We start from the raw sequence: 16,634 nt of genomic DNA, 5'->3' as shown, positions 1-16,634 counted from the left end.
TAACGAATAAGTACAAAAGAAATGTTGCTCCATTAATTAACCTCTATAGATCTTTGAAATGTCTCAAAATGGCCATAGAAGCCGGTATCCAAAAATGTTCAAACAACCTCCACAAGCCTTGCAATAATGAAAATACAGTATACTTAGTCAAAATGCCCCTTTAAACATCTCTCCAAAATACAACCAAACTAAGTGTTAATGTAGGCTTTATACTCATATGCACTTTAAACTGCTGTAAACGTAGACTTATGATAAATAATACTACATCGTCTAAGGCTCATTCGAGGCTGTAATATAATTCAGAGAAAAAAAATGAATACGTAATTCAAACCTACGATGAGATGAGACCCGAGCAGCGATCTATTGCTCTGCGTTGGATTATTCTTCTCTGGACTCGATCGGGGCTTTCTCGTTTGATTACTCGGGGCTGCGGAGCAGTGCATGGCGGTGTTGTGGAGCTTCGCAACGATTTAAAAGGTGAGGAGCGGGATTTTTTGCTTCAAAACAACTTTCTGTTTTACTGTTTCTCCGCTGTCTACCATGTAACGTTTTACCGACTGCAGTACACGGTTACTGTAATGCGGCTTTAGGGCTTCTGTGAAAACAAGAACTAGCATCCACCCAAACGTTCGTTGAAATTAGCACCGTTAGCCTGCTAGTTAGCCTGCACAGAAAAGAGCCATTTAAATAAACTCTAATATTTGCGGCACATTCCATTTTAATCCCTTTTTGCTAAAACTCTAACGGGGAATCAGGTCACATCAATTGTTACAGTTCTCCATGTCGCTGTACGCTAAGGTAACGTTGCGTGTCTTGGTGGTTAGCCACACACCCATCACAGTGCCTGCTGGCTTAAACATCTAATTATTACATTAATAAAACATGTGGTTTACAAGACGTGTAGGGGAATATGCCACTGGTGTTGTCAAATGTCAGTGGGTTGATGTCGATACTGTGGATTTAGGTCTTGAACGATCAGTAACACCACTGTGTTTGTGTGTGTGTTTGTGTGTGTGTGTGTGTGTGTGTGTGTGTGTGTGTGTGTGTGTGTGTGTGTGTCAGCCAGCATGGGTCGGCGCTCATCTGATAGCGAGGATGACAGTCGGAGCAGGAGGAAGAAAAAGCAGCGTCGCCGGTCGTCGTCCTCTTCCTCGTCCTCCTCCTCCTCCTCTTCCTCCTCTAACAGCAAGGTGGTCAGCAGCCGGACTCGGAGGCCGAGTCGCCGCAGCCGTTCGCGCTCCAGAGACAAGACCAAGGACAGGAGGTGGGAATGCATAACACGTGACTTCGTCTTCATCTTCTTCTTCTTCTTCTTCTTCTTCTTCTTCTTCTAGTTAGTAGCAGAGGAGGGGGAGAGTAGAAGTGTCCTCCCACTAGACAGATTCTTATCTTCAGCACTGCTTAAGTGGGGCTGCAGCCGAGGGCCTTATCTCCTCTTTGTGTTGCCCAATTAAAACCAAGTACCAAAACATAGCTTGTTTTGACAGCTCCTCAGAGGTTACAACGTGCTGTGTGAAGGCAAACCTTTGGACCAAGTGGTTAGACTTTAGGAGTCCTGTATATTTTGATTAAAGCAGAAAGCCAGTTATTGTTGTTCTCTCCATTGCAGTAGTTTTATTAACTTGAACCCTTTAGGAGTATGGATCGAATCGCTATTCATTCAATAACTTTCTGGCTTTGTGTGGAATTGGCATGTACCTTTCAGAGGGCAAAATATGGGAATTATTTAGCTATTGCTTTAAAAAAAACATTCTTGTGAAACCCTGGGGTAAACAAAGGTGGAACCTTCTAGCTTTCAATTTGGCATATGCAAAATAATGCTTTCCCTCGGAGTTAATGTTAATGTAAAGTTTTTATTCTTTGCTCAAGATTTTTGAAAAGATTGAATTTTGGTTGTGTATAATGATTCACCTGAAATAGTGGAGAGTGAGGTTTACAATGAATGTCAGATAAGGAATTTGCTAAGAGGATCCACAAACGAGAAGTAACTGTCAAATCTTGAGCCTAATATGTTTTAGTTGGTCATAATTTTCCACTAAGGTCATTTTAAATAAACAATCTGAGTTTCTACTCATGCTTAGAAAATGCAACGCTTTGTTATCAAGTAGCCTCAGAGGAAGGGGGGGGGGGGGGTTAGTAATGATCAGACATCTTTACAAGTGGCTAGTGGCTGGACCTGGCCTCCATCCATCCACAGCTGCCACGGGCTGTTCGTGGCTACTCAGACAAGGCCAGTGGATGGTAATTATTTATGAGGCTTGGTCAAGGTCCATTACTGCTGATTGGAAGTCATTGCCTGTCTGTAAGGGATGGAGCCTGGTGGGCAGTGCAAACCCAGGGACTACAGTCCCTCATCTATTAGCCATACATTCTGATCAATTAGCCAAGACGTAGTGTGTGTTTGCGTGTGGGTCTGTGTGTGCGTTTGCATGAAACCACTAGGCTCAAACAAAAATAGACTGCAGCCATTCTGTGGCATTTTTAACCAGGACACATCAGGCCAAGAGACCTAACATGTGGGCGGTAAAACAGGACAGCGCTTATGATCTATGTTGGCAACATCATTACCACAAAATGAATGTGTATGTGTAAAGTAAGTGTGTCCACGGCTGCTGTGTTTGGGTGAGCAAGAGACATGAGATCCGCTGATCCAAGATTGGCGTTGTATTCATGTGAAAGGTTTCTGTGTGAACCAGTGCCTCCTGCTCCCATGTGTTTGAGCCATTGTGTTTTTATTACGTTACATTTGCGCGGGCTTCCAAACACCCCCCCTCTCCCCACCCCCCCCAGCTTACTCCTGTGTTTCCTCTGTGTAATGTGTGAAGTGGTGGCTGTGGAAGTTATTTCATGAGGCCCTGCTCATGGCATCAAGCCTTTGGAATCGTAATGGATCGGTTCGTCCTGGTCTAAGTGGTACAAAATCTGGTTTGATAGTTCAGCTTGTGTGTTATTTGAATTGCTTTGCTTTTACCACTCTTCTATCTCTCAGAGCTCCCATTGCACACTGTATGTGTTTTATTTTGTGTGGGCTAAAAGATTTGGGTATTTTTTGCCTTGGTGAAAAAAAGAAAGAAGATATTTTAAATAATGGATGTTGCTCAAATTGTTTGTTCAGTAGAATAAGGAAAGGGGGGAGTTCTACATTCACTCATAGTCACCCCCTGTGAACGCCCCCTACTACATGATATCAATAGGCGTGCGTTTTGAGTGGTGGTTGGAAAATAGACCCTGCACACGCTGCTGGAGCCGCATTAAGGAGGGAGAGAGCACCAAAGGGCCCCTGTGGAGGAGCTGCGGGGCAGCCCGCTCGGCCGTGTTCACTAATGCAAAGTAGCCGTCAGCGCTGCTCGTAGCAGGTGAGGTTGTCTGGGACACTCTGACATATTTGCTCCTGAAAATGAACAGCAGACCAACAAATTGGGAATACAGCCTTCACGCATGCAGGAGAGGGAATCCCTTCAGATGATGGCGAACGAGCACAGGCCATAATAGTCGTGGCTGGGCGGAGCCTATGGGGCGAAGGAGCTGATGTCAGAGGGGTTTGATTTTAGTTTTATTGGTTTGTTTTATCCATAGTAACCACAAAATGAAGCAGAATGACCATGTTCGATTAGTACTAACACATGTATGTTCTGAGGAATTTTGATGAACGACATTGACCATTCAGAACGAGGTCACATACTTCACCGTCTGATTTGCCAAAAATCCCATGCATGATAAATAGTCCGCAATCTTGCTGTCTTGCTGGTTTATTTTTTGTTTAAAGGCTCCTGCCAATAATGGATCTCAATGTGGATGTTGCTTTCAAGGAGACGGAGACGGTCCAGCAGCAGCTCGTCCCACAGTCCGTCTCGCAGGAGGAGGAGTCGCAGCGCAGAGCGAGACAAGGGGAGGAGCCACCGCTCACACAGGTCACGCAGCCGGGACAAGAGGTAACACACACACACACACGCACGCTGGAACTTGTCTGGAGTAATCTTAATCTCAGATTTATATTAGTGATAATGATAGTAAATAATAATGGTTTCTAAATAAATAATTAACACTATTTAGTCAAATGTAGGAATGGCACGTGATAAAATAAGTTTACGTAATAAAAGCCCTCCCTATAAGATGGAAAGGTGTCACATAAAAGATATAAAAGAAACGGGACAATATAACGGACACCTTTTTATAGGATTTTAAAGAGTACGACAACAGTAAATCGAAGAAAAATCTACAAATAGAAGATGTATCTACACTGAAGCAAAGTCTGTATTACATGAAGAGAAGGATTGATGAGTAATAGCTACGTCATTTGGGAATGACGGCACCCTCTTGTAGCTCTTTGTATTACAAATCAGTATGTTGACTGCCTTTACAGATGTTTCTTAAAAGGGAAGAAATCTTTTGCAGCTTCATGCCAGTGATAACAAACACATCATTTCCTATTCATGTGTTATGTCATCAGATCAGAGCCTCATAAAAACTTGCGTCTTAGGTCTGGAGTAGTGTGCTGCGTGGGCATTGTACTCATGTCTCAGTTTGGCCTGACCTTCTGTCTACCGTGTGAGCAATAATTAAACACATGCAGAAACAGCACAATAAAAACTGCACCACCAGCTCAATTCTGTGCAAATCTCTTCTTCTGATTATTATTGGTGTATTGTTTGGGCAAGGGACTAAGTTATTCATGCAAGACTTATGTGTACACACCTGCACCACACTTCTCGCGCACACACGCAAACGCACACACAGTCATAGTGAGCGGTGTATCCCTTTCAGAAAACATAAAGGCAATGTCTCTGTGTGTGATGGTCCATGTCATTAGCATAGCTAATCTGGTGCTAATGAACCAGTAAACTGTGCAGTTTTTAAATCCCTCGTACGCACACACGCACACACACACACACACGCACACACACACACACAATTGAAGAAAGGTTGTTGTAATATATGCGCCAGAGGGGCCCTTTGTTTACTTGTGTATGGCTGTGGGGGAGAGCAGAGATCATTTTAATCACAAAGGAAAAAGTTTTAATATCTTCATTACAGAGGTGTCAGGCTGAACGGCTGATCCAGCGAGTGGTTTCACCACGAGAGCCTAAAGGTTCCATATGAAGACACCCTCCAGCCCAATGGTCACACAGCATTTAGGTGGCATCCGAACAAGCTGCAAATCAGTTTTGTCGCTGCGCGCCGAAATCCATTTATGATCACGCCCCCGTTAATGGACGGTTTTCACTCATTTCCACAGAAACGGTCAGTCACAGCGGAACTGGTGATTAAAACAGCAGTTGGAAATGTCACTACTGATGTGGTGTGAGATGAAGGTTGGAGGGGATTTGGGAGATTTGGAGCTACAGCCGATGACATCGGTGTTTACCGACCGCTGTGCTGTGATTAGGAGGGTTGCGTTGTGTAATCGGCTTAGCGGCGAGCGAGGAGCAGGTGGGCTGGGCTGCTGTTGGGGGAGTGCGTGCTAGTGGGGGGGGGGGGGGGGGGGGTGTGTTACAAGGTGGAGGCGGTGCGGGAGGTGGGGATGTGCAAAACGATGGCCTTGATGAGGAATTTATGCAGTTATGTGATGGCAGCTGCAGTTTGTGTCTGCAAAACTTTGTTGGCGGCGGCTACATGTGTGTGTGCTCCTTAGAGAAATTTTGGTTAGTTGGGTAATTGGTTTGTCAATCAGCAAAAAAAGAGAGAAAAAGGGTTTTTCAAATTGAATCACTGTTTCTTAAGCCAAGACAATTTTTAGTTTTTGTAGTTCCGGCTTCTTGAATGTGAGCATTTGCTGCTTTTCTTTGTGTCGTTTGAGAGTCAACTGATTACCATTTGGAATAATAAAGACATTTTATGAGCTTGCTTTCGGCTCTGCAAAAATATTCTTTTCACTATTTAATGGCATTTTGTAAAATAAATGTTTTCCAAGAAAAAAAGTGTTAGTTAAGGGCCTAAAAAGAACAAATGAAGACCATGTGAGTATTAAGTATTACGATCAACTTAACTATTATAGTCCTGTACTGTGCAGCTGGTTTGTGGGATTCTTTACGTTCCACTACGTTACATCCACTGTCTGGAATGAAAGCAGGTGGCGGTGCACAGGTGCCCAGACGCGTGTGTGTGTGTGTGTGTGTGTGTGTGTGTGTGTACTCGTGTGCTGGGATGAGGCTGGCTGATGGATCAGAGGAGCATTGAGTGGACAGACCTCATGATTGATACGCAGATAGGATATGAGGTGCTGCCTGCCGCCCCCCCCCCCCCCCCCTCTCCCGCACCCGCCTTGACCTGGCACCACCTTCAGAATATGAAAGAGAGAAGAGGCTGACTGGAGAGACGAGAAGTAAGAGGAGAATGGAAAAGTGCAGAGAGAATAGGTTGAGTTAGTGCCGTGGAGATCCTGAAGGAGGAGAGACAAAAGCGGGATGCGGTAGCGAGAACAGGCCCAAGGGAGGGATATTATTCAGAAGAAATGAGAATAATAACGTCGGAATCAGAATATTGCAGTGGAGAAGATTAGGACCATAGTAGGGCAGTCATGGGTTGGAGGGAAGAGCTGTTATTACCTTCTTTTCAATCTCTCATGTATAAATAAAAAATATAGAGATCCGTGAAATAAGAATAATGCTCTATCATGTGTTTACCATCTATCGTTGCTTCCTCCTTCGCTCCTCTCGTTCTCTCTTTCTCCTTTTCTTTTTTTCCTGTCCTCAATCAGAGAAGCGCCCGGTCCCCCAGAGGCAGTCAATCTTGCCCTGAAATGTAAAACAGACACGAGGAGCAGATTACCTATTTGCCATTAATGTTTATTCTCTTTGATGTGAGCAGGCGTGTGTGTGTGAGTGTGAGAGTGTGAGTGAGGTTGATGGAGCATTTGGATGTATGTGCAGATTTGTGTGAATGCATGTTCATGGTGGAGGCGGAGGGTTGGAGTGTGTGTGTGTGTGTGTGTGTGTGTGTGTCACGGCACCGGTCCACTGGGGGAGAGAGCGCAGCATGGCAGCAGCGGCGTGCAGTGATCCGATGCGTGCCCAGTGCAAAAGGCGGCGGGGCCCTCTCATCACAGCCGGATCACAGGCCCCGTCTTTGGGTGAGCCCGAACGAGCGTTTTTGTTGCCGTCCTGTATGAGGGGGGGGGGGGGCAGGAGGGAGTGGTGGGGGCGGGGTGTAGACGTCTGTCAGTCAATTCTGTCAGCCCTTCATGGACTTAACAGTGCGCTTTAGAGGCACCGTCAGAAGACGTGGAGGAGTGGCAGGTGCGACAAATCCAACTGCTCGACCCACCCGTCACACGGAAGCTGAGCGTGACGGGTGTTTGTTCACACATGTGCATGCACTCTCATCGCACACACACACACACACACACACTCAAACACAGGAATGCTTACATTTCCCTCATTAATATTTCAAGTGTTTGTTGAGTTAGCAGGGCAAGAGTGCCAGCGTCAGGGTTTAGCCCCGCTAACACTGCAGCCGCTTCATTACCGCGCTGCCGTCATGACCGCGGGGGGGAGAGGGAAACCTCTAATTGTGTCCCTCCCCTGAAGGGGAGACAGATATCAGGCTAGGTTAGCGGACCGGAGTCAGGATTATTGCAGCAAACCACAAAGGTTCGAGGGAGGAGTCCGAAGCGGTGCTTGGTGGGAGGGACCTGAGTGGGGCCGAGACAGACGGGCGGCTCATCATGAGTTGTCTCTGAAACCTCAGAAAACACACAGGCACTATTCTGATGTCTCACTTCTGCGAGGTCAGAGGTCAGGGTGGACCGAAGACCGGCACCCAGTGCCAGCGGCTATCGTTGCCTTGGACCTCTGGTCGACCGCTAGGCCACCCTGTTGTGTCTTGCCGCTGCTCGAATGAGGTAATCTAGGTTTTTTGCTCCATAGCTCAGCTTTCTGCACCGGAGATCACAGATGGACTCCAGGCCTGAGTGTGTGTGTGTGTGTGTGTGTGTGTTTGTGCGGGAATGTGTTCATGCCTGTGCATGTCCGTGAGGATGCAGAAGTTGAGCGATGGCCCGGTATTTATTTCACACAGCAATTTTCCCCCTGCACAAGATGAGGTGTCGTACATCTGCTAGATAGCTTTCCTGCCCGGTACCGACGTGGAGCGTGTGCAAGGTCAGCCAGCCAGCCTGAGAACAGGGAGGGTTGAGGTGAGGAGCTGAAGGGAGAAGGGGAAAGGTCCTAGAGGGAGAGGAAAGGAAAAGGTTAGGGGCGGTGGAGTGGTGCAGGGCAAATCAGAGTCTTTATCCCGGGTGAGCAATGTGCCCGCCCCCCCCCAGCTTTTCACTGCACCTGGATCAGCAATCCTCCCCGTCAGGTGACAGGGTGGGAATCGCACCGGACATGTGTGTCCAGCGTATATTTATTTATTCCCACAGTTTGGCCTGCGTGTGATGTAGCAGGTGGTTTTGAGTGCCGCCGTCCTCACGAGGGAAAGCAGCCCAGAGTGTGTTTTGAGGACATGACTAGTGAAATCTCGTCTTCCCCCAACAAACCATTTGGGATTTTATTGCTTTATTTATGATGATGACTAGAGACGGAGAACCATAAGGTGCGAATGACTGTGCTGACGAATAGCAAAGAAGGAGAGGAAGACTGCAAACAAGCCTCGAGTTGCAGTTCCTCACAGCTCGTTGTCATGGTTTTACAGCGATCCTGAGGGGAGTCTGGAGTACACTTACCACGGTGGGAATTTAAGAGCGGCCTCCCGGCTGTCTGCTGCCCCATGGACTCTCAGGCATCCTTTCTTGCCCCCCTTCTGCTGGATGACATTGAGCCGTTTCGCTAGAACCCCCCCCCCCCCCCCCCCCTTTACCGGACTTGCAATGTGCTGATTTGAACTGAAAGATGACCTGCTTTGGTTCGGCTACGTCTTCTCTACTCCATAAAAATCAACACGCTTCCAGTTGTGAGATGGTGAACGCGTTTGTTGTTGTGTACCCCCCCCCCCCCAGCCCCCCTCCCGCTGCTCCATCTCTCTCCCTTTCCCTGTGTTGTCTTTTTTTATTTACCACTGCAAAGGCCAGTCGAGCGGTGCTCTGCTTTGTTGTCAGAAACCTTTATTTACCAAAGGGAGGAATAAGTGACTGACACAGACATCCTCTTTCATCCGCGCCTCGCCGCAAGCAGGGTTTCCCTCTAACGCCAGAGGACCCCCCCCCCCCCTCACCCCTCCCTCCCCCCCTCACTTCTGCCAAGCCGCCCCCCCCAACCCGCTCCCCTCTTGCACCCACTCCTCCCTCCTGCAGGCTCACACCACACTAGCCCACTCTCCTGGGGGTGGTTGTGCTTCCAGATGTCGTGAGGTGGAGGAATCTCTGCTGGCTAACAAGGGACTCAAGCACACGGATTTGATTTTTGAAATTAATTTAAAAAAAATATGAAAGAACACAAGGTCATCGTATGAAGAAAACTAATTCTGTGTTTCTCACAAATCTCAAATTGGGTAACATCTTTTCATTTGAAATGATACATCCAAACAGCTTTTTCTGCTGATGTCGTAGGTGTGTGAAGACATGTTTTCTTCCTCGCAAGAGTGAAGGAAACCGCTTTTATTTTCAGGCTGTTCGACTGATTCACTTGTTTAGGTTTGAGTGACAGGGGGAACATGGAGCCTATTAAGATATACAGAACTGAATGATGGTTTTGCTCGTCATAACATGCCTAATCACGTGCCCGCTCAGCAATATTAAGGATGCCAACAATTTACCACTTTAATTATCTCCTAAATATGGCAACAAACACAAATATTTCTGAGACAAAAAGCCTTTTTGAAGAAGCATGATTCAGTGTTTCCAAATAACTTAAAATAAAAAACAGTTATTACAGTAATAGTTTCCTCACAATTGTAATTTGACAAAATAAATGTTGTTTGAGGTTTTCAGCTCTAATCATTGAGATCGTTGGGCCATTTTCCTTTTTAAAAGCTCTTCGAATGAACGCAAATCCTAATGATTAATATTAATATAGAGAGCACACAGTGACTTTGTTTTTGTACACCAAAGACTTTGGTAGATACCTCCAATGTTTTGCAAATAAAATCTCTCCAATGCCAAAAGCTAATACATGCAATCAGCTCTCACGTTGTGACGGTAAAAGGCCGGATCCGTCTGGCCAGACCGAGAGAAAGAAGGAGACAGAATTTCTTTTAGCTCTGGCAGAGGAAAATGAGCACCAAATGTATCCCTCTCTCTTTCCGCCCTGCCTTTTCTCTGTCCCTCTCTCCTATTTAAGCTTCTTGAAGTTCTTCCAAATTGGGTTTTAAATGCCAATTAGGAGGTTGAATGTAGTAAAATAAAAGCAAATGCAGGCAGGATGGCCTCACCTTCTGGCTGGTTAGGCTTCAGAGAGAGCCGAGCCGGACCTTTGGCTCCCAGCGAGGCTTTGAGAGAAATATCCTGCCTAATGAACACATTAATTAGAACCATAACTATTTATAAGATGATAATTAGAAACGAAGGGAGGTAAACTGGGCTTTTCCTGCAATTAATGGAGGATTAATTACGGGAGCTAATGAAGTGGATTTTTGAAACGCGTGGAGGTGAAGTACAGAGATGTGCAGCCCGCTTTGTGATCACTGGCATAATTATTTTCTCCAGCACCAAAGCGTTTGAGGCCCCGGTCCTCGCCGGCTCAGGCCGGCTAATAAGCATCATTGCATCGTTATATATGCACTTAAAAAGACTTGCCACTGAAATGACTGTCTAATTATTTCTAATTGGCAGGCCCTGTGTGTTGTCATTGAGCTGTTTGGAGCCACAGCGGAGCCCTGGGTCCAATAACACTCTGGGTGGAGAATGAGGGGTGGGTGGAGTGGGGGTGGGGGGGGGGGGGGGGGGGGGGGATATAGATGAAGGGGGATTCTAGCCGTTGCCTGCTTCTCATAGCCGGATTTACCCTTTGCCCCCGCCGTGCCACTCGCCCAGCAGGACACCGGGTCCTAGAATGACGCCCGGTGCGCTCAAGGTCACCTCGCCAAGTAGTCGATTAACAAAGTTTTTATTTTTTTATCTGCGCTGGATTTTCCATCCTTTTCATAATGAAGTGCTTCTGCTCTTGATTTATGCATGCATATACGGTGGCATCAACGCCACCGTCTGTCCAACAGTTCTTCCTTTCACTCTTAACCATGCTACACACACACACACACAGAGGGAGGGAGGGAGGGATGTTTATGTGTTGTGTGTGATTCCGTGGCCAGGTTTTGAGCCGGTCCGCGGAGACACATGCTAAAGAGAGCAGGCATGGACAAACCTCAGTCAGGCTGGATTACCTTGTACTCTGCTTCCGCTCAAACCATACGGACGCCATCACGAGTACGGTGTGGAGACTTTACGATATGCCTGCGCAGTCGTTGTCGTTTTAGGGGGTTTTAGGTACGTTTACCGGTAAATATGAGCAGAGTGTAAGATCGTGCGTCTGCGAGAGCGGATGTTTTAGGAAAAGGGTCTGAATCGTGGCCTCGGATTATGTGTGCGGCGTCGCCCTGCCAAAAAAACGGACAACCCGGGAGCAAATTGCCAGCTAATGGAACCACTGCCTGCACTTGTCAGTTCACTTCGGACAAGCAAAGGAACAGCATAAACACACACACACAGGCTGACGCACGCACGCACACTCATGTGGTTTCACTCACACGTTTAGTAATTTATTTGTGGAAAAAGAAGAGAAAAATGACAGAGAACGGCGGAGAAATGAAACAAGGATCGTGTGCGCCTCGACTGAAACCTTGACAATCTTTTTGAAAGTAATGAAACACTTTCTCATCGTGCGCATGAGTTTTTCTATTTGAAATCTGTCTTCCCCCTTTTTTGTTTCGGCTATCCATTCGGGTTTTTTATTTTTTGGCAGAGCAGAGGACACAAGGATGAAGTGGAGATAGATGGATCGCCCAACGGATACGTGGCCAACTGTCGTATGATTGGCTGAACAAAGAGCAGACTTCTGTGACTGGTTGAACAGAGAACCCGACGTCGCGGTCCTGGCTCCAAATCAAAGCGGGGGAAATGTAATTATTTTGAATGCAGTCAACAGTTTTGTTTAGAGTGGACGTTTGCCAGATTTCCCAGGGAACTGATGGACACTGACACTCTGAAAAATGTGGGAAAACAAAGCGTGTCTCCTGTGCTACTGCACATGTGTAGGGAACAGCGTGCACGCCGTCACCGTAACGCGTGTGGCCTCATTCGGGTCTGGCTTACAACAAAAACAACAACAACAACAGCAACGCATAGTAAGGCAAATCATCAGCAGTAACCAAACAGACTTTGTTTTTTTTGTTTTTTTAAACTGGTTGAAGCTTCAAATATTGTGTGATTCCAAAACGTATAACACATCAATGCAGGGTCTTTCTGTGACATTTTCCCAAGAGGGTCTGCCAGAAAAGCTCTATAAGTCACCGCGCTCAAAGCGGTGTAATGAGTCACGAAACCCCCCCCCCCCCCCCCCCCACCCCTTCCCAGTGATTGGTAAGAGAAGATCCTCCCTCGAAGAAGATCTGCCCCTCGGTGGGCTACTTCCAAATCGGGATACACTAAGACCTCGAGAAAAGGCCTTTTCCCCTCTCAGAAGGGGAAGTGTTTCTTTTTCTATTCATGTCTCTCTCTCTCTCACACTTGTTCAATCTTGACATCAGTTCTAAACATTTTTTAAAATAGTTTCAGAAACTTTAAAGACAAGCCTCTTTTCTTTCAGATGACAACTTGATGTTATTCCACCGAAGAGGGGGAAACTACTAGTTTTTTTTTTATAGGGCGATATACCAGTTGGGTCCTGGGTGTTTAATTAAGTGTAGTTTCCCTCTAGTAGTGGAATGTGTGTCTGCTTTTTGTCGGCCCGTTCCTCGGTGCCTTTTACAGTCCACCCACATGGTTTGTCTCAGCGTTTATGATTTTTCTTATACCGGAGTCGTGAGGTTCCCTAAATCACTTAAGCACACAGGGGCCAAGCGGTCCACATTTCAACAATAAAAGCCTGTTATGCTAAGGGCTCTCAGATCTCCTACCACTTCATAAAAACATGCGTATAAAAGGCAGAAAAATACATCTCCCCCGACCAGAGAGAGAGGGGGGAGAGAGAGAGAGAGAGAGAGCGAGGGAGGGAGGGAGGGAGATGGAGGGAGGGAGAGCACACCTGCTAATTGGAGCCAGCTTGATGTGAAGATTGGCTGTCCGCTCCGTTTACATTCTCTCTGCTTTTTTGCTCCCCTGTTTGTTCTGGAATCCCCACTCTTACCACCCCCCCCCCTCCTCCCCCCCCCGCCGGCTCCTTGTCCCTTCCCCGTCTGAACCTGTCGCTGTCCTCCACCTATTGTCTCCGCTTGTGTAGTCTGCACAGTCGACTCCCTCTCCTCCTCCTCCTCCGACTGTCCTACAGCGTATTTCTCCCTCCCCGCTTCCCACTCTCTTACAGATGGAGGCAATGACGACAGAAACAACTCTCCCCCCTAACTCGTCGTAACTAATTGTTCGGGGCCGTGATGGATGGGAGGAGGAAGGGTGTGTGCGTGTGTGTGTGTGGGGGGGGGAGGTTCTGGCCGCATGAGTGGCTGTGAGCGAGTTGGCAGGTTAGCACCTAGTCGAAGTGTGACCTTCACTTGACCTTGTGTCTGGGCTGAGTGGCTGAGCAAGGGCCGCCCCCCCGGCTCCAGCTGCTAATGGGTGTCATGTCGAGCCTCGGCTGCGCGGCGGTCAAAGGTCGGCGGCGCACGCCAGACGGCCAAGTTTAGGATTGCCATGAGGAGGCTGAGTGACACTGCGCATATGCGCAAATGAAGACGTCGGGCCGTCAACACATGGGCGCACACACACACACACACACACACACACACACACACACACACACACACACAGGTCCACACAAAGAAACCCCAGCTTGCAGCAGAAAGTCATCGTCTCCCTCATCGATGGCTGGCCGGTGTTGGTTCATATAGATCTGAGGGGTCTGTGAAGGTATTTGAACTCTGCTAAATGACATGACCTTGTGGCTGAAGCTGTGCGTGTGGGGAGGGGGTTTCTCTCCGTAGTGAGTGGGTGGCCTGCATGGGGTCTCATTTCTGCATCGCAGCACAGCGAGGCATTGCAGACGTTTGTGTTGACGACTGCTAAATTAAAAGCAAACTGAAGATTATGAAAAATCTGAACATTGCTTTTATGAAGCAGAAGGGGGACGGAGAAAAAACATTTCTGTGAATCTTTCATGCTCCGTCTTTGCTGTGTTAATTGTGTTCACAATCAGCAACTTTACTGCAATTCTGTGTGTTATTTTGTGTCCTTGTGAGTGTGAATTGTGGATGACTGAGCCTGTGTGTGTGTGTGTGTGTGTGTGTGTGTGTGTGTGTGTGTGTGTGTGTGTGTGTGTGTGTGTGTGTGTGTGTGTGTGTGTGTGTGTGTGTGTGTGTGTGTGTGTGTGTGTGTGTGTGTGTGTGTGTGTGTGTGTGTGTGTGTGTGTGTGTGCGCGCGCGCGCGTGAGGGAACAGAGATTGTGGCTGCTTGGAAGGAGGAAGCAGCTTGGGAAATGATTTCAACAGCTCTCATAATTAGAGGAATATCATAAATTAAACTTGTGTCTGCCGTTGCGTTTGAAGAGCACTCAAAAGTAATAAATTCTGGATGGTTAACATATTTGCATTCCATTCAGCAGACAGCGTCAGGCAGGAACAGCTGTTTTCCACGTCTTTTGGCAGCAAGAAATGCACATTGCTCACTCAAGGTGCTTTTAGACACACTGAAATGGCAGAAAAAAAAGAAAAGTGACTTTTAAGTTGAACATGAAGCTGCTGCTGTGTGCTCTGTCACTGGAAATAACTCTGCGGGGAACAGCGCATTAATGAAGGTTTTCAAATATGGATCTTCTCCCTTTCAATAGGCCCGTTTCTTTTTCAATCTGTCTTTTGCTGGTCTTTTTGCAAGGTTTCTCCTAGTCTGTCTGTCTGTGTGGGTGCGTGTGTGTGTGTGTCTGTCAATACACTGAATATATATTTTAAGAAATGTTTTGGCACCATTACACAGATATTTATTTCATGAATGTTATCTAGGTTTTACACAGATATTTAATACATGAATGTTTTAGGTTTAGGTTTCAGCTCTAATTCCTAACTATCTTTCTTGTGCACCTGTTCCACGGGCTTTGTTTCCGTTGAACTGTTCCCGTTCTCTCTAAAAAGTACAGAACATTACAGAATGTACAGAAACTCGAGAGTCAGCTCTTAGAAAGCGTAATAACAAAAGACAAATAAACTTGAATAATGGGGGATTAGAGGCTGTCTTTATGAACACATCTAGATGACGAACATGGTCAGAAATGATGGCAAGATGCTAAACCTTTAGTTGAACAAACCCATCATTTAATCCCATACTCAAACTATCCTGATCAGACATTTCATTAACACATCCAGACAGGAAACAGACGGCTATTTTACGACCACCAGACGCAACACAGACAGGTACGCAAGTTACATCGCCATGATCTCCCACAGGGACGCTACTGGGTGCGTTACTGAGAACATCACTCGTCTTTTTCTGCCACAGGACCAATGCAATAAGGACTTTGTTTTGCCCTCCCCACCGAGGATGGCGGCCGGGGAAACGAAGAAACAATATAAATATGTGGAAGATAAGGTTAAAGGAACAGTGAGGATAATTGGTCTTTGTATCTGTGTGTGTGTGTGTGTGTGTGTGTGTGTGTGTGTTCATGTGTTCCCCGTCCGTACACAGCTTAGTATGAATAATGATTTAAATGGGGTCAGATTCCATTGGAGCAGCTCACCTGTATCTGACACTACTGGTATCGCGTAGTTGCCATTAATGTTGATTTTCAATGAAAACAGAAATAGAAAACAGACCGATAAGGGTAACACACCATCCAGCTTCACACCCGACCACATAATTACCCCAATGGGCTGTGGTGAGGGATCATATCCCAGCGCGCACCGGGGGTCAGTGGCGATAAGCTTCAGCCCGGCTCCCTACATGCAGCATAATTACTCTATTGATAATTCAGCAGGAAAACTGTCCCAGCCAATTGCTGAGCTCCGATTTAATGGATTGGACGGTGAAACGAGGGAATGGAGGAAAGAGGCTGCAGCACGTGTGTGTGTGTGTGTGTGTGTGGGGGCATTGTACGAGGGGGCTACCAGCAAGGGCCTTTTATTAGAAATGAAAATATGTTTAGGCCATAGGGGGACCCGTTTTCCCTGGAGATAATAAGGCCAATAAAATGTAAAGCAGGGAAAGGGCTTGGCATGGGGTCCAACTGTGTCTGTTTATCTGTGTGTGTCTGTGTGTGTCCTGCATTAGCCCATTTATCCCCAGCCCAAATTAGCTAATCATTCTCCAAGGGGAAGGACTTGGTCAGGAAATTGACATTTAGCAGCATAGACTCACTCTATTAACTACAGTAAATTTAATTTGCTGCACACCCCAGAAGTGGGCTGCTTTCTTTGCCATCAGAGGGAGAGTGAGACTGACAGACACAGAGAGAGAGAGAGAGAGAGAGAGAGAGAGAGAGAGAGAGAGAGGGTGTTTATTGCATCTGCTGCTTCTGGCCACAATTTGCTTGGCTCTGAATATAAGACTTTGGTTTGGATCACTGCAACTCCGTTGTACTTCCCCTCATGTACTGTTGATTACAAACATACGCAGGCATTGTCAA

At 46.8% G+C, this 16,634-nt stretch overlaps 1 protein-coding gene across 2 annotated transcripts in view; it reads left to right on the top strand.

The window, feature by feature from the left end:
• The first annotated feature begins 410 nt into the window (after positions 1-410).
• Positions 411-16,634, top strand: part of rsrc1 (arginine/serine-rich coiled-coil 1) — a 92,848-nt gene continuing 76,624 nt past the window's right edge. The window contains exons 1-3 of one of the 2 annotated variants that reach the window (XM_037462775.2): positions 411-477; positions 1,067-1,264; positions 3,810-3,932. In XM_037462775.2, coding sequence (XP_037318672.1) covers positions 1,068-1,264; positions 3,810-3,932 — 320 coding nt within the window. In that variant the 5' untranslated portion in view covers positions 411-477; position 1,067. Of the gene's footprint in view, positions 478-1,062; positions 1,265-3,809; positions 3,933-16,634 lie in introns of both variants that reach the window. The other variant, XM_037462774.2, reaches the window with a different exon arrangement.

The sequence above is a fragment of the Pungitius pungitius genome, chromosome 3, assembly GCF_949316345.1.
Source record: "Pungitius pungitius chromosome 3, fPunPun2.1, whole genome shotgun sequence".
NCBI lineage: Eukaryota > Metazoa > Chordata > Actinopteri > Perciformes > Gasterosteidae > Pungitius > Pungitius pungitius.
Note: the sequence above shows the minus strand (reverse complement) of the source record. Positions and strands in the feature narration are given on the sequence as shown.